At 38.0% G+C, this 25,891-nt stretch overlaps 1 protein-coding gene across 1 annotated transcript in view; it reads right to left on the bottom strand.

The window, feature by feature from the left end:
- Nucleotides 1-24,290, bottom strand: part of PRKD1 (protein kinase D1) — a 326,828-nt gene extending 302,538 nt beyond the window's left edge. Inside the window, 1 exon segment of the mRNA XM_047794955.1 lies at nucleotides 23,783-24,290. Within this exon segment, the coding sequence (XP_047650911.1) occupies nucleotides 23,783-24,046 (264 nt within the window). The 5' untranslated portion in view covers nucleotides 24,047-24,290.
- Between the last annotated feature and the right edge of the window lie 1,601 nt (nucleotides 24,291-25,891).

Below are 25,891 nucleotides of genomic sequence, written 5' to 3'. Positions count from 1 at the left end.
AAAATGACACTAGACCACTTTCTTACACCATATACAAAAAAAAAAAAACAACCTCAAAATGGATTAAAGACTTGAAACCATAAAACTCCTAGAAAAACCTCTTTGACAGTGGGAATATTTCAGGGGTTATGTCTCCTCAGGCATGGACAAAAGCAAAATTAAACAAACAGGATCAAATAAAACTAAAAAGCTTTTTTGCACAGTGGAGAAAACCACCAACAAAACAAAAAGGCAACCTACCGAACGGAAGAAGAAATTTGAAAATGGCATAGGTGATAAGGGCATAGGTGAATTTATAAGGTGATAAGCGCATAGGTGAAAATGGCATAGGAGAATTTATATATTCAAATAGATAAATCAGACAACTCAATATCAAAACAAACAACCCAACTAGAAAATGAGCAGAAGCAATGATAAAAACACAGTCTCTTCAGCAAGTGGTGCTGGTAAAATGGACAGCCACATGTAAATCGATGAAATTAGAACACTCACACCATTCATAAAAATAAACTCAGGGATTCCCATTGTGGCACAGCAGAAATGAATCCAACTAGTATCCATAAGGATGAGGGTTCAATCCCTGGCTCCACTCAGTGGGTCAGGGATCTGGCATTGCTGCGAGCTGCAGTGTAGGTTATAGATGCGGCTTGGATCTGGCATTGCTGTGGATGTGGTGCAGGCTAGAAGCTGTAGCTCTGATTTGACCCCTAGCCTGGGAATTTCCATACGCTTCTGGAACAACCCTAAAAAGCAAAAAAAAAAAAAATCAAAAAAAAAAAACCCTCAAAATGGCTTAAAGACTTATATATAAGACATGACACCCTAAAACACCTGGGGAAGAACACAGGCAAAACATTCTCTGATATAAACCATAGCAATATTTTCTTAGGTCTGTCTCTCAAGGCAAAAGAAATAAAAGCAAAAATAACAAATGGGACCTAATCAAACTTATAAGCTTTTGCACAGCAAAGGAAACCATAAACAAATGAAAAGAGAACCTATAGAATGGGGGAAAAAAAATTTCCAAACGATGCAGCTGACAAGGGCTTAGTTTCCAAAACATACAATTAGTTCATGCAGGTCAATATTAAAAAAAAAAATCCCAATCAAAAAAATGGGAGGAAGACCTAATTAGACATTTCTCCAAAGGAGACTTCCCCAGATGGCCAGCAGGTACATGAAAAGATGCTCAACACAGCTAAGTATTAGAGAAATGCTAATCCAAACTATAAAGAGGTATCACTTCACACCAATCAGAATGCCCTTCATCAAAAACCTATAAACAATAAATGCTGGAGAGAGTATGGAGAAAAGGGAACCCTCCTACACTGTTGTAAATTACATGTCTCGGCAATTATAAATAGTGCTGAATGAATACAAGGAGGATTCTTCCACTGTGGAGAACAGTATGGAGGTTCCTTTAAAAACTAAATATAGAGTTAGCATTTGATCCAGCAGTCCCCCACTCCTGGGCATGTATCTGAAAAAGATGAAAACTTTCAATAAGACATTTGCACCCTAGAGTTCACAGCAGAACTATTTACAATAGCCAAGACATGGAAGAAAACCTAAGTGTCCAATGACAAAAGAGTGGATAAAGAAGCTGTGATATAGATAGACAGATAGATAGATAGATAGATAGATGCCATATATAAAGAAGCTGTGGCATATATATATATATATATATATATATATATGCCATGAAATATCCCCATCCACAGCAACATGGATGGACCTAGAGCTTATCATACTAAGTGAAGTAAATCAGACAAATATTCTATATCACTGACATGTGGTATCTTAAAAAATGATAGAAGTGAACTTATTTACAGAACAGAAACAGATTGCAGACAAAGAAAACAAACCTGTGGTTACTAAAAGGGAAAGGGAGTGGGGAGGGATAAATCAGGTGTTTGGGATTAACACACACACACACACACCAAGTATAGAATAAACAACAACATCCTACAGTAGTACAGTACAGGGAAGTATATTCAACACCTTGTAATTACCTACAAAGGAAGAGAACATGAAAAAAAAAATGACTTGCAATATACCAGAAACTACCACAACAATGTAAATCAACAACAAAAAATATAAGAAGACGACTTGAACAGGCATTTTTCCAGAGAAGACCTAGAGATGGCCAGCAAGCACATGAAAAGGCCCACAACATCACTAATAATCAGGGAAATTCCAATCAAAACCACAATCAGGTACCACACTTCACACCTGTCAGAATGGCTATTACCAAAAAGATAAGAAACAAGTGTTAGCAGGGATGTGGAAAAAAAGGAACCTTGATGTAGGAATCCATTAGTAGGCATGTAAATTGGTGCTGCCACTATGGAAAAAAATATGGAAGTTCTTCAAAAAATTAAAAATAAAACTACCATACAATCCAGCAATTTCACTTCTGGATACTAATACAAAGAAAATGAAAATACTAATGCCAAAAGATGTATGGACTCCTTTATTCATTGGAGCACCTAATTGCCAAGATATGGAAGTAACCCGAGGGTCCACTGATAGATGAATAGATGAATGGATAAAGAGGATGTGGTATATGTGTGTGTGTGTGTGTATATATATATATATATATATATATATATATACATATATAAAATGCAATACTACTCAGCCATAAAAAATGAAATTTTGCCATTTGTGATGACATAATTTGACCCAGAAGGTATTACATGAAATAAGTCAGAGAAAAACAAGTATCATATGATTTCATTCATATGTGGAATCTAAACACTAAACAAATGAACAAATAAAACAAAATAGAAACAGTCATAAATACAGAGAACAAATCTGCGGTTACCAGTGGGTGGGTGGGTGGGTGGGGGGAACACATGAAATAGCTGAAAGGGATGAAGAGGTACAAACTTCAGCTATAAAATAAATAAGTCATGAGGATATAAAGTGCATATAAAGAATACAGTCAAAAACACTGTAACAACTTTGTATGGTAATGGATGGTAACTCATCTCATGGTGGTGATTATTTCATGATGTATAAAATATCAAATCAGTATGTTGTACATCTGAAATTAAGATGCTATTGTACGTTAATTATAACTCAAAAATTAAAATAACCATAAAATGAGGAAAACTGAAAAAAAAGGTAGAATCAATTTCTCATATACAATATATCCTTAAACATGTGTGGGTTGTTCATGTAAAATAACAACTTACTATTGATAACTTTGCCCATACAGGTTTGGATTTATGAACTTAATCATGCTATGAAGGTGTTTATCACCATAGCTAGCATAGACTCCTTAGGATATGCCAAACACTGTGTGCTCTACAGAGGTTATTAACCTGCATAATAATATTATTAGAAAGTAACTATGATGCATAGTCGCTTAGTACCCCATTTTACAGAAAAGGCAAGTGAGATCATAAGTAAATTGCCCAAGGTTACTCAGAAAGCAAGTAGCAAAAACATTATTCACACCAAGCTTGTCCTCTTTACCCACCCCTTATAGAGTTCATAGTTAGAGCCAGTATTAATTACAAACTTCCACTTTGGGAGTTCCCATTATGGCTCAGCAGGTTAGGAACCCAACATAGTATCCATGAGGATGCAGGCTCAATCCCTGGCTTAACTCAGTGGGTTAAGGATCCAGCATGGACTCAAGCTGCAGCGTAAGCTTGCAGATGTGGCTCAGATCTGGTGTTGCTATGGTTGTGGGGTAGGCTGGCAGCTGCAGGTCGAATTGGAGCTGGGAAGTTCCTACCCTGGGAACTTCCACATGCTGCAGGTGCAGCCCTAAAAAACAAACAAACAAACAAAAAACTTTGATTTTGAAAAGGGAAAAAGAAAACTTTTTATAATAACCCTACTATAAAGCCACTTAAAAGGTAAAGCAGAAAGTCCACTAATGCTATGGGTTTTCAAGACTACATTTATCATTTAATCAACTTAACACTGGCATCTGATCCAGAATAACATGAAAGTGTCCGACTATTTCATCAATAAAATTACCTTCCAATTATAACATTTCTGGGCCCTTTTCAAAACACTCACTCAAAGCCATTTCTCTTTTAATTCTTTCAACAAACACCCCTGGTGGAAGGAACAGCAGGTATTGCTATCTCTGTTAGACAAAACACTAGAAAGATGTGGAAATTCAGGATTCACAAGTTAGGAGACTGTCAAGGATCCCAACGCTGTTCAAGTTTGTATCTCCAGTGCTTAGAACAGAGCTCAGAATACAGCAAGTACTGGGTGTGTTCATCTGGATAAGCCAGCAACCTGTGTGTTCTACTCAGAAGCCAGACTTCTCCTTCCACTCTGCCATGCTGTCCCGCCTCTCTCAGGGCTCAAAGCACAACCTGGAGCAAGATACATTGGGATTATGATTAATTTATTTTTATGGCAGGAAACTCATTCAAAATATGTTTACTGGAAGAAATGGATAAATTATTTTTAACAATAATAAGGTTCATCAAAAGATGACAATGCCTTCTAAAAGTGAGGAAGATATAGTAGAGCTAAAGAATTAAAGTAATATTTGCTTAACTGAAGTTGTCATTTCCTTCTGAGGGTATTTTTGAGGCTAGATCATTACATTTTAGAGATTTTTTACTGGCCCACAGAGGAGGGGATGAATATTTCTCTCCTACACGGATCCTCCAAAGGAGGGATGAGGTTCTGTTCTGAACCTCAACATATAGTCTTGCTCTACAAAGGTTTGCTTGGTCATTTCAAATAACCTAATTCAAAATGACAAAATAAAACTTGCACTCAGAGAGCCTTCTAACTCTCGCATGACTCTGGCTTTCCAAACACAATTTTTGTATTCATAGTTCATTACTTAGATTCTATTTTATAAGTGTTTGCATCTTTGCCTTGTTACTTTTATTATCATGCATATTATAACAAATGTAGAAAAATAAAAAATAATAAAATCCCCTGTCTTACTCTAAACCAGAGATAACCACTAGCAGGTTTTTTTTTATTCACTTGTCTATATTTTGTCTTAGCTAAAAAAAAGGGAAAAAGAAAAACAAATAAGAGGACAAAGGAGAGGTATGAACAAATTTGAAAATCCATACCATAGTACTGCTATAAACCTGCACTCTCCAGGTCCCAAATTTGGCTCTCACTTTTAGGGCAGTCACAGATGGAAAAACATTAATTTCAGACTTCACACTATTGGTGAGATTAAAAGCCTACGAATGGCTCCAGAGAGGAACCAGAATTAAAGTTTAAGAGGAAATTTCTGTGCAGGTTCCTTACAATGAAGATTGTACATTATAGTGAACAATGTATTGGGACTCACCTTAGACCTGAGAATCATAAGATTATACTCTCTAACCAACCTTGAAATGGTTTAATGGAATCAATACAAGTAATTCTACATTTCACTAATGCAATGCCTTTTGGCACATAACTGTTTAATACAACTTGATTCAGGAATGCACTTGAAATGATCTGGGAGAATAGATGGACTCTGTGTCCTTCGAGCGATTCCCCTTGAAGGTCATCCCTCTCATATAAGATATACTAAGGAGCAAGCATCAGTGTAATGCCTGAAGTATAATTTTCCTTTTTTGCCAGCTCAACAGAGAAGCACATATCCTGACTGACAATAAAATTAAACCTTGAGCCTTGCAAAGCCGAGCACTTAAATGCAATGCATCCCTCCCTTAAAAAGAGTATAACACCAAGATTCTCTCCAAAACTCATTCTGAAGACTCTCCAGGCCTTTAATTAAAAATAAATATTAATATTTAGCTTCAAAATAATCTTGGGAAAACAGGATGAAGGGATAATGATTGGGGAACAAGAAATTAATTATCAATGAAACAAAAGTGACTACATTTTGATACTTATTGAAACCAGGTTATGGATATATGGAGTCCGTAATTAAAAAGCGAAAATAAAAATCTAATAAAGTATCCAAAGAAAGTCTAACATTGTACTGTACTAATCTTAATGTACTCTTTGAGATAAACTCTTTGTGAGGATACCAAGAAACCTAAATATGCATCTTCATTTTACATACAGTTATATTATGCTCTTAACACATATATTTTACATGTACAAATACATGTGCATGTATGCATTTGCTTCTTTTAAACAAATTATAAGCTTGGAAACATTTGCCAACATTATAAGTTTAAATTTAGGAAAGTGTGTATATGTACCTGTCTTTATGGCAATGATTAATTGACAGGATCAGTCTTTCATAATTTCAAATAATAAAACCTATCCATTTATAAATGAATATTTCCTTTGTGTTCTCCATAACAAGCATCTAGTTCATTCAAAAGTATTATCAAATGATTAAGAAAAAACCTAAAGAGATGAGGAACCACTGTTTTTTCAGACTTTTTAATCTTCCTGGAAATGTTTAAGATGTGTTATAGAGTCTAGCAGTTAGGCACATGACATTTGGAGTCTAAATTAAAATCTCAACTCTGTCACTGCCTGTATAATCCTGAATGATTCTTTTAAGGACCCAGTTTCCTCACTTGTAAAATGAGGGTAAAGTTGTTACCTCCCTCTGGGGTCAACGAGTTAGTCTAGGCAGGCCCTTTAAAAGAGTAGTATGGTAACAGCTGACAAATGTTAGCTGCATTAGGGGTAATAATCACAATGAGATAATAATTGCCAATGTTATTTTAACTGATCTATCAGAAGTTGATTCCTACTGATATTTATGCCAACAGTCCTTTAATGAGTAGGTTCTGATAGAGTTTAAATGATCAGGGCTATATGCTGAGTTCAAATAAGTTAAATCACAATTGATTCTTTTCCCTGGATTCAAAGGCCAAGATGAGATGAATAAAACCTGAAAGCAATTTGATATTAATCCTCGTTAAAAGCGGTGGTACAAGAATAGCATTTAACTTCTGACTGCACCTAATACAAAATCACTGGTCTAAAATAACCAGACTTGGAAATCAGTTTGGACAAAAAGCATATAAATCAATAATTTGTGGAGAGTACATGGTACTTTTTCTGAAGAGAGTCTAACTATATTCTGGGATGGCTAAATGAATGATGCCACTTCTTAAGCTGATTTTCATGTGCCCAAGCACACTGATGGCATGAAAACGGGCCCAACCAAGATGAAACAGCATACCTTCAAAGGAGTCAGAATGAAAATTCTTGGAGGAGAAAGGCAGGAAGGTCACAGTACACCATCAACAGTGTAGTAACTTGGCCTAATTCATGGAATTTAACCAAGATTCCCCCCAGGAACTATAGTCTTCCATACCCCTGTACCACAAGGAATTTTTTTTGGTGGGGGGGGGCGGGGGGGCATCACAAATCCAAAAATAAACAGGAAGAAGGGGTTTGTCTTTGTTTTTGTTTTCTTTATCAAGAGCCCTACTCTTAAAATGCTGGATAAAATACTTGATGACTTTAAAGAACTATTTGCCAGTGGAGAAAACAAATGTCATTGTGAAAAATCCAAGTTCAGGTAACTCCTGTTCGCACCAGCTTCTTCATTCTAGAAAAATCTTGCCAGGAAAAATGAGAACCATCCTTGCATCAATAGCCTAGAAGAAGGATAGTTTTAAACAGAAACATGGATGCAAAAGCACTACTGTTCCACCTGTCATGAATGACAGAACAGGGGGTATCCTCTCCCCTAGCTTAGCACCAGGGGCTGGGAGAAGTCCTCCCCAGGAGTGACTGTTGAGGTTACACAAACTTCTGGCTGACAGCATGCAACTCTTTTCCCAAATACAGTAATATGTACTTGGGTGATCACAGATTCCTCATCCAAGGGCTGGATGTTATGTTAAAAAGCAACAGGGTTCCAGAAAATCAAAAATGATATCCACTCAATGGTGTTTATAACTCTGGAGAAAATCAACTCAGACATTTAAGAACATCCAAGACTTAAACCTGCATGAGAAAGTAAATTGTGAAGGAAAAAAAAAAGATACAAACAGCAGGGCAGAAAATTTAAAACATATGAGGTGTAAATCTGGGTTGTCAAGAGCTAAAATTATGAAGAGAAAATAAAAAGAACTAAGAAAAGACTTTTAAAAATCCCCCAAAATAAGATAAGAAACACAAATATACACACATATAGGTGAACAGATACAAATATATAATTCAACACTGTCATCTAGTATACAATAAATATTAAAAGTACAAATGAAAATGATTTTCAAAAACAAGTATAATTTTGAATCATTTAAACAGGTAAAATCTGACAAGTATAAAATACAGTAATTGAGATATAAAAAATTTTAAAAATTAAAGTAACTAAGGTTAAGAATTGGCAAGAAACAAAGAAAAGGTATATGTTTTTAAACTGCAATCCTAATGACTCACATCAAAGCTGCCAAACTAGTGACTATTAATAAAAAAATTTCCTTGCTGGAGGCCACTCTGCCTGAACATTCCCTGTCAGCCAATCTGAGTTTCTCAAATTCACGTCACAAGCCAGTGGGAAGCAAAAACAACAAACAAACAAACAAACAAGCAAAAAATTCAGCAAAGGGACTTCCAGCTAACACTCATTGAATTTGCGTTATTTTCTGATTCACCACCCCCCCACCCCAAAACATTATTCTTTCTTCCTCATCACCATCTCTCCTACCACTATATTTTATATGTCAGGCTTTTTATTATTTCCATAATTGTGTTCTTAAAATCTACAGGTAAAATAAAGCTGAGATTTGACAAATAAAACACTGGAATGCCTTTTTTTTAAATATTTCAATGAGGTATCCACTAACAACCACAAAAGACTCCTTCTGTTCCAACGACTCAATTCAATTCAACAAATATTTATTCAGACCCTATCATAAAATGTTTTCAGAAAGGAAGGCTTTCTCTGGCTTTAAATTCTGGCCCAGTTATATGAGAGAAATATCAATTCCTCAGAAAAGACTCAAATCCCAGGGTTTTATATTGTTTGTTTCCTTAAAAAACAGTCCAACTTTCTCCCTAAGTATATCTTATGTCCCCAAACACTTCTAGTTCACTTAAAAAAAATAATTCTTTGAGTAATAATCATGGATCAAAGGTAGAAATGAGGACTTCCTAAAAAGCAAATAGCCCAGATATAAGTAAAGACTTATTCTGTATACAGATTGACCACACTGTTCTGCCCCTAGAAACTTAACCAGTAAATAATGGGACAAGTCATTAGTTCAAACCATTCAGTGCCAGGCGCTTTTCCAGGTTACCAGGGATTTAACACAAAAAAACAGGTAAAGATGGCTGCTTATAAGATATTTACACTCTCATGTAATTTACTCAACCTTATTCTATTTACTCAAAAAAAGATGTTCCTGAACATTTGTGTGTAAATCAGTTTTATCAGTCAAAATATATTTCAAATTATCAAAGACAGCCCTACTGGATTTAATAAACAATGCATCTTCTTTTGTAAAAGAGAGGTCTTCTAGGGAAAAATGGACATGTCAAAAGATAACATTCACCCTTAAGTCTTTAAAGACCTCTTTTTTGTATCTCAGGTATCTAAAGAACATTATGGGCAACTGAAAGATCAAGCTAAGGTGAGATTTTATTTTTAAGAAATTATTCTATGGAATTTTCTTAAATAGGAATGTATGTTTGTCCAACTGCTTTTTAAAAAATCAGAGTGAATTTGAACATATAGAGAGACTATCAGGCCAGTTATTAGGGAAAAAAGGCAGGAAAATGTAAAGTGTTAATTTTTTAAAATTCTACTATTTGTTCATTGTGAATTTGCTAGATATAGTCTATATGCAGTCTATTCAATGAATGACTGAAGTGTTGGCTATTAAAGATAAAAGTTTATTCTGCATCCTGCTGCTTGCCTCACTTGATTTTTCTCTTTAAGTACTGAGCAAAAAACCCAAAATGCTATGCATCTGTACTTTTCAAATCGAAGAAAGCAAAGAATCACTATAATTCTAAAATAAAAATGATAATCTAAATATTAATCTTAGAAACATTAATACAATATCAAAATATTAAAAGACAATATTAATATTAGGGATTTTAACAGATAAATTCAAATATAAATGTTCTACATATTTGTGCGAAAAATTCTGCCATGGCATATGCTTAAAGACATTTTAAAAAACTAAAACCAAAAACTGAAAAAAATCCTCAACAGCCAAGAGTAGGAGACAAGTTAAACATACCATGATAAATCCATATATTAATTCTATTTGGACATTAAAAAGTGGTGCCCTAAAAGTTCTTTCATTTACTTGGGAAGATTCAATGTTAGAAGAATCCTCTTACAAGTTGTGATAGATGCTCAGGCAAAGACCTGAGAGAGGACCAACATTCAATCGCATACTTAATCTCTCTCAGAATAATGTAGCCTTAAGAGCCTAAGAAAAAAGTATGAAAATACACTTATTCCATTAGGTTCAAAGCTCTTTAGTGCAGATATAAAAGGGATGCATGTATCTTTACACACTAAAGAAATTCAAAATCCAATAAAATGATCAATCTGGGTAGGAATTTGAGACTTTTCAGCAGACAGAAATAATATAAAAATTGAAGCCAGAGATGTAGGACACATAATTACCCTCATGCTTGAAGTAATGGAATCACTAACAGAAATAGAATTCCATGGAATTGACCTATACTTCCAACAAGAAGCCAATCTCCATCCCAGCTAAAAGCACTTGGGTTTATACAACCTTAACCAAGCCAAGAAGACAACTGCAGAATTTACATAGGGAGGGAACTCCACAAACTACATGGAATCGCACATTGTTTCACAGGTGGAAAAAAACATCTTTCAAATGGAAATATTTGCAATTAAATATAGAAAACTTTAAGAAGGTCAAAACCATCATATTAACACTTTGTGCATATTATATAAACATAACTAAGAAAAGAATTTAAATCCTGGTTTATGTGCATGGCAATAGATATTTAAGAACTTAAATGTCACTGTATTTACCTATTTATGTCTCATTTATTAAATGAATAAGAATTACCTAAGAAGATTTAAAAGTTTATCTAGCAGAGAATTACAATATTTAAAGGAAATCAAATGTATTAAATTTAAAAATGCAATTTAAAATGTTTGAAAGTAACAAAATAATTGGATTTGCAAGGAATACTAATTCTTCAGTTTTTTTTTTCTTTTTGTCTTTTGTCTTTTTAGGGCTGTACCCGCAGCATATGGAGGTTCCCAGGCTAGGGGTCTAATCAGACCTGTAGCTGCTGGCCTACGCCAGAACAATGCCAGATCTGAGCCGCATCTGTGACCTACACCACAGCTCACGGCAATGCCAGATCCTTAACCCACTGAGCAAGGCCAGGGATCAAACCCACAACCTCATGGTTCCTAGTCAGATTCGTTTCTGCTGCACCACGACGGGAACTCCAAAGATATTAATTCTTAAATGGGATTGTTAAAATCTACTAGACTTTAGAAAAATTAAAATATTTATAAAGTGGCAGTAGAAAGATTGAGCTAACATCTGAATCTGTAACTTTAATAACTTGAATATTAAATTCTAAAACCAAAGTAAATATCTGAAAAGCCTTTCTTCACACAAAAATTACCAAAAGTAAACATTTTATATTCAAAATTTGACAGAATGCAGTAACAAATGAAAAGAGGAAAAAAGTATGTGAGTTATGATGAGCAAATTCACTTTAAAAATCTCATAAGATAGTCACTAAAATGATAACTATTTAATTCTGCATGGTATGATCCATTGTGGGATTTATCTGAGTTTGTTACCTTTTCTCCAGCACATGTGGCATGTTAGTTTCCTGTTATTTCTGTAATACACTACCACACACTTAGCAGCTTTAATAAAATAAAAACATATCGTGTAACAGTTCTGGAGATGAGAAGTCCAAAATCAGTTCACTGAGTTAAAGTGAAGGTGTGGTTCCTTCTGGAGCATCTAGGGGAAAATCACTTTTGCCTTTTTCATATCATTTGCAGTTTCCGGGGATTAAGATGTGAACATCTTTGAGAGTCACTATTCAGCCTAACATATGTGGTAATCTTATAACTGTCAAAATAAAAGAAAAACAATTTAAAGTGTAAAATTATAACATTCCACGAAGGGAAAATTCTAAACAGAAATGGTTATACAAAATCGAGTTCCTTTTCAAATGGCTTTAGACCTCACTGACCTGCATTACTTTTCAACATTACAATTTCTGAACCTAAAATTCTTAATATTACTTCAACAGCATATTCATCAACAGAAACCAAGCAAAGTAGATTAGCTATAACATATACTTGCTTTTTCCTGGCTATGTCTGTGATCATCTTAAGAAAATATGAGCTACAGGAGTTCCCATCATGGCTCAGTGGTTAACGAATCCCACTAGGAACCACAAGTTTGTGGGTTCGATCCCTGGTCTTGCTCAGTGGGTTAAGGATTCAGCGTTGCCTTGAGCTGTGGTGTAGGTCGAAGACTCGGCTTGGATCCTGTGTTGCTATAGCTCTGGCATATGCTAGTGGCTACAGCTGTGATAAGACCCCTAACCTGGGAACCTCCATATGGCGCGGATACGGCCCTAGAAAAGACAAAAAGACAAGAAAAAAAGAAAATATGAGCTACAACTTACACATTGTTATTGTGGGACAGTACAATTTCCAAAAATGTATCCTCTTTAATTTGCCTACTTGTTTTTTAAATATAAGACAAGTTTTCTAAGAAATCAAAGACATTTGTCTGCAATTTCCCTCTTTTTCTGCTAACCACATCATATTTTCTACAGAACAGAGAATACAATAAAGTCAACTTAAACCTATAATAATGTTATCTCTCTGCATGTAAGTCAGTGTATTCTGCCCTTGTGATGGTTATAAAGGTGCTGGAACTTTAAGGCAGGCCTTTCTGTTTACTTTTTGAATTAATAATGGTCGTATGAACTATCAGAATAAGTAAAAGTATTTGCTATTTGAAAAAAAAAAAACATGCACATAAGTATCATATCATCCTTTTTTTGGACTCACCCATGGCATGTGGACATTCCAGGGCCAGGGATTGAGCCCACGCCACAGGACTAATCCAAGCCAATGCAGTGACAACACCATATCCTTAACTTGCTGTGCCAAGAAACTCCTCATAACATCTTGATTTACACTGATTGGTTGAATAAAACAGACCTCAAATTACTTTAGATACTATCTTCAAAGTCAAATCTAATTAACTGGATCATAAAATCAACTCTAAATGTTGGTTGTCTTTTCATCTCTAAGTTATACAGAAATTTTTGGTCAAAGGGGATAATGTTCTAACCAAAGTAAGGTTTTTGTTTTGTTTTTAGCTTAAGAATCCATTTAGAAAAGCTATTCAAAGTGACATGATTAATATATACAATCTTATGACTTTCTAAAAAATAAATTCTGAGTGTAAGTTTTGGCTTCATCTTAAAATATACAAGGATTTTTGGCCAAAAGGCAATAAAATGTCCAAAGTAAGGTTTTTGTTTGTAGGAGTTTTTTTAACTTAAGACTCCACAGTTTTTATCAGTAAACCTACAATTTAAAAGAATCCCAGGATAAAAAATATGACTGGGACTGTCCTGGGTGAGTGTGCAGCTGGTTACTCTACTTACCCACTCAACTACTCCATTCTCACTTATGTTCACTTCTGCTCTCTATTCTTTTCAAAGAATTGAATGGAAGTGAAGATCTTGCAAGATCTAGTCATTCATTCACTGCAAATCTACGCAAGCTATTATTGGATTTATTTAAATACTCTAAAGATCTACACCCCAGGTGACACTCACTGTACATTAGTAGATGAAATTAGCATGTGTCAAAAGTAAAGGCAGAGAGTCTTCTTGTCTAGAGGCTACTCTAAAGCTACTGAATTTTTTCTCAGCACTGATCACTGGTAGAGAAGATCTAGGCATGACTGACCCACCTCACTACACCTCCAACAACAACGGATGCCACGTCCTCCTAGTTCAGGTTAGCTTATCTCAAGGTAAGGCTTACAAGGCACCCTACTCAACTAGAAGACATCGAATAAACTGAGATGTCAAGTTCAGCTAGACTTGCTTCAACGGCTGTCTGTCAGCCAAGAGATAACCAGTGAGGCATGTCAAAAGAGAATTCTCTATGTAACCTGTTCATTGTACTAAAACTTCCAAGTTCCAAATACATCAAAGAGAGTCAATATTTTCAGCCCTTCTAGTCCATCAGGGCTAAATAACCACTTTATTATATGCTTCCCAATAGTCATTCAGGCAGTAACCCTTAGGACATAATTGAGGTATGGTTCTACTTTAAACCAAATCATATTTACCTGTATATACAACTACACTTCTGTAAAGCCTAAAGAAAGTACAATTAGTCCACAAGGGAAGTGCTGGCCTTAGCCCTGTACACTGGCAATGCAAAGGATTGCAAGGCAATTCACAGTTTGGATGGGTTAGCACTACTAAAGTAAAAAGAAAAATTCCATGTGGCCTGTAATTGAGTATGCACAAGTGAGAGTAAGTTTACTTTAGGGTGAGGGCTCATTCACAACTGATCAAACATAAACCAAAACAAACAAACAAACAAAAACATCAAATTTATATAAAGAGGAAATATATTTGCAAGTATAATCCCCTGGCATATGCATATGGACAATCCAAATACTTCTTAAATAAAAAGCAACCACTGACAGGCACTTTCCTCATGGCTCTTAATTATATTCTCAGGATCTGCTGGGAATCAATGTACCATTCAAGAAGAAATGATTCATTGATTTTCCTAGGCAGCTAAGATTCTTTACATCCATTAGTTTTGAGCCACTCTGATTAATAAATCATCTTACCATAATCACTTCATCCAAAATATCTCTATGTCCATATCTCATTGCAATGAAGTGTTGTGACCCACACAGGTAATCATCTTTTTTGGATAACAGTTCTGTCTGGAAATTTAAAGATGGCTATACTCATATCTTCTTACCAGAGTATAATGAAAGTGATACCAAACCAGATCCTGCTACATATATTTATTTTATACACACACACACACACACACACACACACACATATATATATATATATATATATATATACTAGGGTGTTCTCGTCATGGCTCAGTGGTAACAAACCCAACTAGTATCCATGAGGATATGGGTTTGATCCCTGGCTTTGCTCAGTGGGTTAAGGATCTGGCATTGCCATGAGCTGCAGTGCAGGTCACAGACTCGGCTTGGATTCCATGTTGCTATGACTGCGTTGTGGGCCAACAGCTGTTGAACCCTAGCCTGAGAACTTCCATATGCCTCAACTGCAGCCTTGAAAAGCAAAAAAAAAAAAATTAAAAATAAGTAAATAAATAAAAATTTTAAAAAATATTAACGAATAGATTATATTACAGTTCCTATGACTCCTAAAGGGTGATACATGTCACTAAAATACTTTAGGCAATGATATATCTCTAATAGCCCTAGTATCCCCAATGAGATTCCATTTTAATGCCCTCTATATGTTAATTATCAATACCTGGTGTGGGTATCTTGTCACTGATAAGAGAAGCCATGTAGTGGTGGCCTCCAAAGTGGTTAGAATTCCAGCTGACCACTAACTAGGATGTGAATCCCACATAAGGGAAGTCTTCCAGATTAAGGAATAATTTAATCTAACATAAATATTATCACACTGTCAAAGCTGATGTATTTTTGAGTAAATTTCATTCAACATAATGGAGTTTAACACGCCTCCTCCTCAAGTTGAAAATTCCAAACTCTGTATACAGACCTTTTGCCATCCCAGCCCTCCTGCTCTTAGGATTACCTAAAGCGAAGGGAACAAAGAATTGGGCAGTTTTGCTTTTTTATTTAGCAGTTACATCATCTGAGGTAAATGATTTAATCTCTCTGACCCTTACTTAGTTCCTTCATCCTTAAAAAGGAGAGAAAATTACTATCCAAAGAAATACTGGGAAAAACAGACACATCAAGTGAAAAGAAGCCAAGATATAGAGAGGCACACAGAGTAAATGCCAGGAAGGTGCTGCTCCTGGAGGCTCCCCTTTGCAGGCCACTGCTACCACGAGGCCTGAGAACCCTACAGACCAGGACCCAATGCTCCCAGGACAAGCAATTTCTGAAATTATCACAGTCAAGTCCTGGTGGAATTGTTCTTTGAACTTCTCATCTGTGACACTCAGAAAACTTCCCAAAAGAACTAACTCTGCTTGTAAAAAGCCATTTCCACACCTCTCCCAAATGCTATTCATGCTTTACCTAGTGGGACCACTCCTGCAAACCTAATCCACAAGATGTCAGAGCTTTGCTGTCACTCTCCTTTTCTTTTTTCAGGTGCCATTATCTCAAAACCCCACAGGCCTTGGCTACAGTAGCCTGCTCAAGTTTACTCAACCACTATGGACTCAAAGCCATCACTAAAGCTTAACGGCCACCCATCTTGTCCAGGATTCCCTATAACTCTTTCCTGCTTTTGACAATGGTAAAAGCCACAGTTGCTTGTCCCAGGTCAAGTAGCCTAGGGGCCTTGGCCTCTAGTATTATTCTTCTGAGGGTCTAACTGGACTAACCAATTTCTAAATAATTACAACTCTATAGATAACACATGTTCTTTGTTGCAGATTTTCATATCTGGGATACAGAGCAAACCTTTCAAAGACACTGAGTACAAAAACTATATAAATGGTTCAGCACAGACAGCAGACCTCAACTTTCTGTAAACTGAGAAATATTCTCCTGCACCACCCTAATAGTCTGTTTTCTCTGGCAAAGCAATCACCTTAGGTGACTCCAAATTCCTCCTACTGCCAATGCCAGATGCCCTGGAGCCCTAAAGTATGTCCTTCCCTGAAGGCTGGCCATGATCTCCCAGCACTCTGGGAAGGATGATTGCATATTTAAAAACCTAATTTTCATATTTGCCAACACTGCTTAGCTGCTGTATCAACTGACTAACTTTAACCAAATAAAGCCTTTTTGCAACTTTGGAATAAACTTCCATATAGGAAATTATAAATTTGGATGGGCATCACTGTGTCTCAATATGTGCTGCTTTTACACCAATTATTACCTTTATAATAATATAAACTGTATGATATTCCATAATGGCCATAGTGGCCATGTAATTAAAGGATTTATTTATTTCACTATCTGTTTTCTGTGAGACTAGAAAGACAAAATAAGAAATAGCACAATGTGGGTTTCTCTGCTGCCAAAAAACTTCAAGTGGTGCTGTCATTATCGGTTTTTAATGGTACAAAAATATTTAGTTGACAATATCAGAGGAATTCCTGGGGGAAATTTCACATATTCTTGTAGATGGAAAGGAATTTTTAATACTGTGAGGAAAATAAGTATTTTCTCTGTATCTAAATTCCATCACAAGAAAGAGAAAATCGATTTTTTTTCCTTGTTTTGTGTCGTTCTGACATATTCCAACCTCAAGGAAATATTTGAGAAACTGAAGTCTCCTTTTCAAAACCTCTCCAGAAAAATACTGGAGAAATAAAAAGGTAAGCACTATCTTTAAAAACGCCCTATATTTTAACCTCTATTTTCACATTTGGGCTTAGATGTTTCAGGTGAATCAAGATGACTATCAGAGGTCAGAGGTCAAAAACATTAGCTATCCTCAACAGACAGAAACAAAGCAAACAAATATAAAAATTAAACAAAGAACTCTTATGCTATGATCAACTCCAGTGAAACTCATTTTACTCACTTCCAATCCAATCCAAATCCAGCCTTGCTAACTTGATCGTTATATTAGTTTCTTGCTACAGCTTTAGAAGTTTATTCAATGATTCCAGTCTAATAAACACAAATACACACTCTCACAGAGGTTTCATGTAATTATCCATTCCATTTTTCTACTTTAAAAGATAGATGAGGAGTTCCCATCACGGCTCAGTGATTAACAAACCCGACTAGTATTCATGAGGACATGAGTTTGATCCCTGGCCTTGCTCAGTGGGTTGGGGATGCGGCATTTACGTGAGCTGTGGTTTAAGTCACAAACAGAGCTTGGATCCTGCGTCGCTGTGGCTGTGGTATAGGCCAACAGCTGTAGCTCTGATTCAACCCCTAGCTTGGCAACCTCCATATGCCGTAGGTGGGTCCCTAAAAAAAAAAGACAAAAAAAAAGGTGAATAATTACTGATTATTGCTGAATGGAGTATAAGGACTTCCATGAGCAATAAGCAGTAGTCAGTAAAAAGATAGGGGAAAAAACTTGTGATTGGCTTAACCAAACTGCTACTGCAATTGTTTCCCAGTAAAATTACTTCTCACCCCAGCTTAACACTTCTGCATGCACACAACCAACTATGTTACATCAGCTATGCATCAGATGTAACAGTGGCAAACAGGCTCTATATACTAGCATGACAGTAAAATGTGATCTCCAAAGTCAATTCCAAGTGCCTTCTTCTTCATATCAAGGGTTGATTTGCAAAGAAACTTTGGATTTCAGTCTTGAGGACTAGATTTGAAAGTCATTATGTTCTCAAATGTTGTACTATTACCTATTTTATTTTTCTTTTTTATCAAATAAAATATCGTTGGAAGTATACTTGCAATTGAAAAAAGAAATCAACTTCTTGTCAAAAACAATAAAATGCAATAAAGACATGCTTTATTTTATCAACATGTGTTTTTCATTTAACAATAATCAAATTAGTCCTTGATTGAGGAATTTTTGAGAGGTTGAAATTTGAGAGGCAGCATCAAAATGCAACTACTCCTAAGATCTGCCCTATTATAGAGGGCAGGGAAAGATGTTACCTTGACCTTATAATTGTATGCTTTTTAATAGAATTTTAATTGTATATTGAGATAAGAATGAGATGAAAGAGTATACATTTCTTTTGTACATGTTTACAGTATGCTAGTCTGTATCAGTAAACTATGTACCAGGCTGTATATTTAATCCTTGACACATATTATCTTTAATCTTCAAAGAAATCTTAGATAAGTCACAATCATATACTCAGTCCTACAAATTTGTTTGTATTGCCTAGTGAGGTCATTAAAAGTCATTTATGTGTAAATAGTGAAGACCTACATAAAATCATCCCACCAAAAAAAGAGTAATAATAATTGGCAAAACAAAGTTTTAAATCTCCCTTAATGGTTCTGACAAGAGTATGGTGAACACAGTCATCAAGAAGGGGAGAAATTTTCAAACTTTTATTAATAATTCTCCAGCTCCAATCCCTACTCTCAACTTTCACTCTCTCATACACATGCACTACAGTTGTCACAGAAAATTCTTTCAAATTTATCTTCATCCTGGATCTGAAGGCCCAAAGCAATTCGCTTATTTGTCAAAACAGCCAATCATCCCATTCTTCCTAGCCCAAAGTCTGTAGGCTTTCTCAAAAGATATTTCCTTGTGAAAACTGTCAAATAATATACACCTATTAGAAAAGATTTCTAGTTGTGTGTATTAATAAAAAAAACATAAAGAAGAGTTTCTCTTTTGGATTATGAGACAGGTAATGAGGCCCCACTTTTGCAGCCTACAATGGAAAATATGAAACAATACTTCAGCATTTGCAGCCTATATGTGGATAATTAGGCTTTCAAAAATGTTTCAAAATACACTTAGACACTTAGAAAATATACTACATATATATGCATATATTAGATGTATATTATTATAGGCATTACATATATAACAAAATATAATCTTAATATAAACTAAACTTAAAAAGAAAATATGCACTGTATTACTTTAATAATCACTTAATGAACTGATACATTCTACATTCTATACTTTGTCATTAAATGAGAAATCAATAAACATACAAAAATGGAAAACACAAAATCTGAATAAAATTATAAAACTACAACCTAATTACTACCATTAGCTTAAAAGGATTTTGCTCTACATATGTTGGCCTGGTCAAGTAACTAATTACTTCTAGTTTCCTCAATTTGTGTAGAAGTAGATTAGCTAAAATTAACAATGAAAATTGAAATGACACTACAAGTGTTAAGGAAACAATTTACAATTAAGAAAGCAAAACAACTATAAGCAGAGCATAGCTGCTCTCAAACCATGGCACTAACCTTTGTTATTATTTTAGTGAGATACCTTTTATAAAGTCCACTCTTTAGTTTCTTTGGTCAGATAAATGACTATACAAAGTGAAACTCTGCCAGGAGTTTTACAGATGTTATTACTCCATTTAAGTAAATGCAAAAGGGAAGAATGAGTTGTCTTTCTAATAAAATAATAGGCATAAATGAATGGACAGTCATATTAATTTCATCCCACAATCCTAAATTAATATCGCTTGTTTTAAAAGTGTGTGTAGATAGATGATGTGCTATGAAACTAAGTATTTCTTCCTTCAGAATATTGTTTCTTGCTTCAAAACAATGCCTTCTTAGTCTATATATTCAAGGTTCTTTTGACAGTAGAAAGTAACAATATTTCGAAGAGAAGTCAATTATTGTAATTATTTTTTTAGCCTCTAGAAAATAATAACCATGTACACTAGCTAACATGATACATATCATTATATAAAACCAGCCTTCAAGGCTACATGCTTACAAAGTAAAGAATATAAATAATATAAATAAAACCTTAAGCTAATAGTTCCAAAAAAGAAGGAATTAATTATATATTTATATATAAATTGTTACATACAGAAATGTAACATTAGATTTTTCACCCAAACTAAAATATTAAAAAAATAATTCTTTAGTTTTATAATTCAGTGTGTACTTAGGGTACATTTATCTTAAAATAAGAATATTTTTGTTGAATTACCATCAATTTTTTTCAAAAATAATCATTATGTCTGTCACTTTTCAAACCTACACAGTTAAAGAAAAACTATACTCTAAATTCTAAATAATAACAATAATTTAAAGATTGTTTCGCAGACCTCTTGTACTTAGTCCTGTACACTTCAGTCTTTCATCCCACAGATAATGCCCCCTGAATGTTGCTGATATAAACTGAATTGTCAGCTAATACTCCCAAAGATTTAAGCTACTTGATCTTTATTAGTACGTACAGGACTCTCAAGCACACGAATGCGGAAGACTCGAGAAATCTGGAGAATTCTGCTGTTAGCTCAATATGACTCCCTTCTACATGGTAAAGTTGTAAATGACTTCAAACTTCCAGCTCCCCTAAATTATCCATTTCCCTCCCTCTTTCCCTTCTTCTCTTTTTCTCTCCTGTCATCCCTTCTCAGAGTTGGTATCATGGGAAAGTACTTCAAGAGAACCTGAAATAATGGACAAAGGATCACCTTCCACTTCCTTAATTCCACATTGACCCCCGCCTCCACTGCTACTGTTGCAAAGCAAAGAGATCTCTACTACCCTGTGATGGATACTCAGCCCTCTTAATCTTGTTTCCACCTAGGGTGACAACTGGATGTCAAGACAGATGACGGAAAACAGATGAAAATTTTCCTATCTAGACCCACTATCCAATAAATGCTTACTTACAGCTTCCTATTTATAAGCAACTCAAATCCACATCTCTAAATCTCTCTCTCTGCCATAACCTTAAAAAAATAAATAATTAAAAAAAAAAAAGTGTGAGATCTTTACTCTGGCTATCCCAAGCAGTCTTTTCAAACTGTAAGAGACAGAAGAATGAGCAGACTAAATACAAAAGGAAAGGGTTCCCTTATAAATCAGTCACTAGGGCTGATGGTTTTCCTTTTTCAGTATTTCTCCAGGTCTCTCCCCGAGATCTTTGGCTCCCGACTCTATTAGCTCATGAGTGAACTCCAGTTTTCCTTCTGCCATAACATTTTTGGCATTCTCAAACATATTCCACACAGCAAATTCATCTTTCAGATGTCCTTGCTTTGATATCTCTATGTAGATTATGAGACTCCTGGTAATTTGAGTTCATCTCAATTCCAAGGCCTTTTCATAGTTCTACTTTCTCTAAATATCCTAGCCACTACCCTCAGGCTCCCTGTGTTCCATAGGTGCTTGCTGCCTCTCTCCTCTGCACTCTCCATCACCTTCTCCACATAACTGCCCTCTTGGTAGCTACAGAGATAACTGGAATTCACTCTCCATTCAATTTCCAGTCGCAAACCCCTTGAACCACATGTTTCTCCCTCTTCTAAACTTGATCAAGGTGTTTGTGTATGTAAGTGTGTATGGATGTATATGTTTTAAAGCTGGTCAAAAACAGCCTGTCCATATTAATTTGACCCAATTTGAATGTTACCTGTAACTCCATCACTTGTTTTCAGATTTAGATAAGTTAAAATTCTATACAATTGCATTAGTTTTTTTTTTTTTTTTCAGAAACTATTTTGCATTTGCTTATATGCTTATTCAGTTCTGCCCTTTAACTAACTGGCTTGCAGCCTAATGGAAATTGTTGTAGACTGCAACCTCCATTAAGGGAAGGCTTTCAGTGCCTAGGAGAACACTCTTGTTTGCCTACAACAGACACTCCACAACACTGATGATGATAAGGCAAATTATATCACTTGTAGCAGAATTAGACAAAATTTGTCTTTTATGTGGATGTTGAAAAAAAGTAAAAGTCACGTGTGTTATACAATGTCACTCCATTCAATAAACAAATCTTCCTGGCACTCACCATTACTTCAGTCTAGCCTCCAGAACTTTTATAACTTCCTAGGTTTGTGACTATTCCCTGGGCTTTTCCTAATATTCCTGTGCTCATTACCACAATTCACAACACACAGGTTTAGCAAACTCTGTTCCAAATAGTTTAAAGAAAGCTCTCGTGATAATTCAAGTGATCTTTAAATTACGGCAAGTACTACTTGGTCCTCCAGGATCGAAATTCTGCACTTTTAGAGACCTCTGTCTCCACTCCTACACCCTGGTTGTTTACACTAAGAAGACTGGCGCCATGGCCCCCTCTGCTTTATACTCTTATCACCCTCTTCCATGCACCTTCCCTCTGGATGGCCACAGAAACAAACTGAAATTCAGAACTGCACTAGAAACAGTGGTGGGCGAGCTAGGTCTCCTCCCCGGGTGGCCTGGTCCAGGTTAATGGCCCTTTTTTCCACCCTATCTTTGGTGGCCGCTGTCCAGAGTCCCACAGCCTCAAACTTAAGGGCACAGCCAGCCTCGGGTGCTCCTGGACAGTACCCCTACCATTTACATGCCTGTGCCCCCACCTCAAAGCTCCACTATCAGTGCCTGGGGATCAAAATCAAGAAGACTGCAAATATCAGATTTTCCGTCGAAAACAAATTTGTTCCTATGTTCACACTAGGCTGGGAATAAAAGACGAGGAGGAGGTGGGTAGCTGTGGTCCAGTCAGTTGTTTTCACAGCTGGCCGAGTCAATCATTCTCTCTTAAAAGCTTATTTGACAGGTGAGAAATTCCTCCTCTCCAGATCATTCCAAGAACTCCACAGCATCAATCTGAGCTGGGAGAGGGGCCTGAAGGGGAAGGGAGTGGTGCTGAAATCGTGCTGAGCGTGTCCCCGGGGGAACTCTGGTGCAGGAAGGAGGATTCCGGCGCCAGGAATGTGCTGGTCCAGGGTCCAGCGGGAAGAGAGGGGAGAGCCGGGAAGTCTTAAGGAGAGGGAAAGGCGTGACTAGAAAAAGGCAAGATACCTGGAAATGTACTCAAAGGGATGGGAATGGGTGAGGAGGATGCAGACGGGAGAGAAATTGGGAATATACGGAGACGGGGCAAGGAGAGACCTGGACAACAGGGAGTGCAGCGTCTCGGATGCAAGCGTCCGATCTCGGCCGGTGCTAGACCTTTCCAGCGCGCCGGCGAGGCTGGTTCCTGGCCGAGCCCCTGCAGCCGGAAAGTTGGCGCGGCGAGGGGCGGCAGGGCAGGCAGCGCCCCCTGCGCGACGGGGAGGCGTCCGGCCCGGAGCCGCGCGGCGCCTTACCTTCTGGTCGACGATGGAGCAAGCCATCTCGCGAACGTGCGCCAGGCTGTAGTCGCCGGAGGAGTCCTGCAGAAGCAGCACCGGCTCGCGGCTCAGGCCGATCTGCAGATGGAACGAGATGCCCCCGACCGGGGCTGCGAGGGGAGCTAGGAACGGCGCGGGCCCCGGCCCCGACCCCGGGACCAGCGCGGCGGCCGCCGCCGCTGCCGCCGCCGCCACGGGCAGCAGCGGGCTGGGCGGCCGCAGGACCGGAGGGGCGCTCATCGCTCGACCAGGAGCGCCGATGGCCGAGGAGCCCCGCAGCCGAAAAGTTTTGCTGCTGCCGAGCCGGGAGCTTCTTTCTTCAAGACTCGAGGCGGAAAATAAAAACTTTCCGGAAAAGTCCCCGCGCAGGGGGGAGGGCGAGGGGATGAGGACCGGGAGGGGAGGGGGGAAGGGAAAATGGCCGAGGCGGGAGGACTACGCTGCCGGCAGCGCGGGCGGCGCGTGGGGGAGGCGCCGCCGCGCCGAGGAGCAGCCGCCGCGGCGCGCGCGGAGGGACGGGGCGCCGGGTCAGCGAGGCCCGGGCGCCGGGAGGGGGCGGGGAAGGGGGCGCGAGGGGCGGGGAAGGGGAGCTGGGGGCGGGCACTGCGGAGCCACCACCCGGCGGGTGCCGTAGCCGCAAGAGCCGCGGCCGCGCGGCCGCAATGGCCACAGGGTGACCGGTCGCCGCCCCCTCCGCCCGAGTTTCCTGGGGCCTGAACCTCCCCCAGCCGGGTCAGGACCGAGCGGCGGGGCCCGGGGCCGCCTCCGCGGACGTGATCCGACCCTCCTCTCCCGGACTGTGGTCTCCGCTGGTCCAGCTGCCCAACTGCGGACGGAGGGAACGGGTCGCACTTCCTCGGACCGCTGCCTGGGACCCGCGATCTTCTTGGTCCCCATAGTTCCCGCCACCTCTTCCAAATGTCCGAGGACTACGCACTTCTACCAGCGAGGTGACCTGTGCTGGACCTAAGAATGCCTATCCCTGAGGTTCTCTGTGGTTCTTACCTTCCGATCGTCCAGGGAAGATGAAAATAAGAGGATCCTTGGAAATTCACTTACATCCCGGCTCCTTCTAGGAGTCCTTGGGTTTGTTACTAAAGAGGGTAGGAAGCCAATCCACAGAAGTGTATTTAAACCAAACCTGTCTCTACCTTTTTGACTCTGACATGCCCCGATAACACTGATGCCCAATCCCACACACTCCACCACAGCTCCGGAGGCACCAAACACAAGTCGCTAAATTCAAAAGAAAGTCTCTTGAAAGAGAATGTATTGTCTACTTAAGGAAAGGAGGAAGGTCTGATGTGGCCTCCTTCCCTTTACCTTCTTCTTTGTGTCTGATGCTTCTACTTCAGGAGCCTCAGAAATCGTTTCATTTCTCTATCATCACTCTAAAGCCTGCTTTATAGGAGTGATACTTCCAGCGCCACCACCATCACTCGCACCACCATCAAGGTTGGGCACCACCTGCTTCAGTTTTGATAGTTGTTTCTTGTTGCCTTTGTGGAAGTATTGGCGGGGGTGGGGAAGTGGAGGTGCTTGGAGATTAATTCTAATCATCTCCTAACGGGGCGTTCTTCACACACTGTACAGGGTGTGTGATTGTGCAGGTGCACAGGACCGCGACCTCTGAAAGGCCCTGCTTGGTATAAGACTCTGCCACAGCCATCTGCTGCCTGTTACTATCTTGGAATGCATAATGTTTTTTTTCTTCATTTTGCAATGGGCCAGGCAAACTGTGTAGCCCACTTCTTCACTTCCCTAGTCCTTATACAGTACAGGCAAGTGCACGCAAACAAAAACCAATATGTTTGTTTTATTTTGTATTCAGCTGTGTTTTACTTTTGTTTGTCTGTTTATCTTGACCTCTCTTTCTAACCCAGGACATGACATTGCAAGGTGGTTTCCTCTTAGAGCCTTGTTCTCAGAGTCAGTAATGGAGCCTTGAATGTCCCCAAAGACATTGTGTCATTCACCATTCTAGAAAAGATCTGAATTTATTCTCTCTGGATTTGATGGCATGAGGTCTACCTGTGTGTTGGCAGTTTCCCTGCTTACTTAAAAAGTGATCTAATTCATCCATGT

This window comes from Phacochoerus africanus, chromosome 9 (genome assembly GCF_016906955.1).
Source record: "Phacochoerus africanus isolate WHEZ1 chromosome 9, ROS_Pafr_v1, whole genome shotgun sequence".
Taxonomy (NCBI): Eukaryota; Metazoa; Chordata; class Mammalia; order Artiodactyla; family Suidae; genus Phacochoerus; species Phacochoerus africanus.
This window is presented reverse-complemented; position numbering and strand designations above follow the sequence as displayed.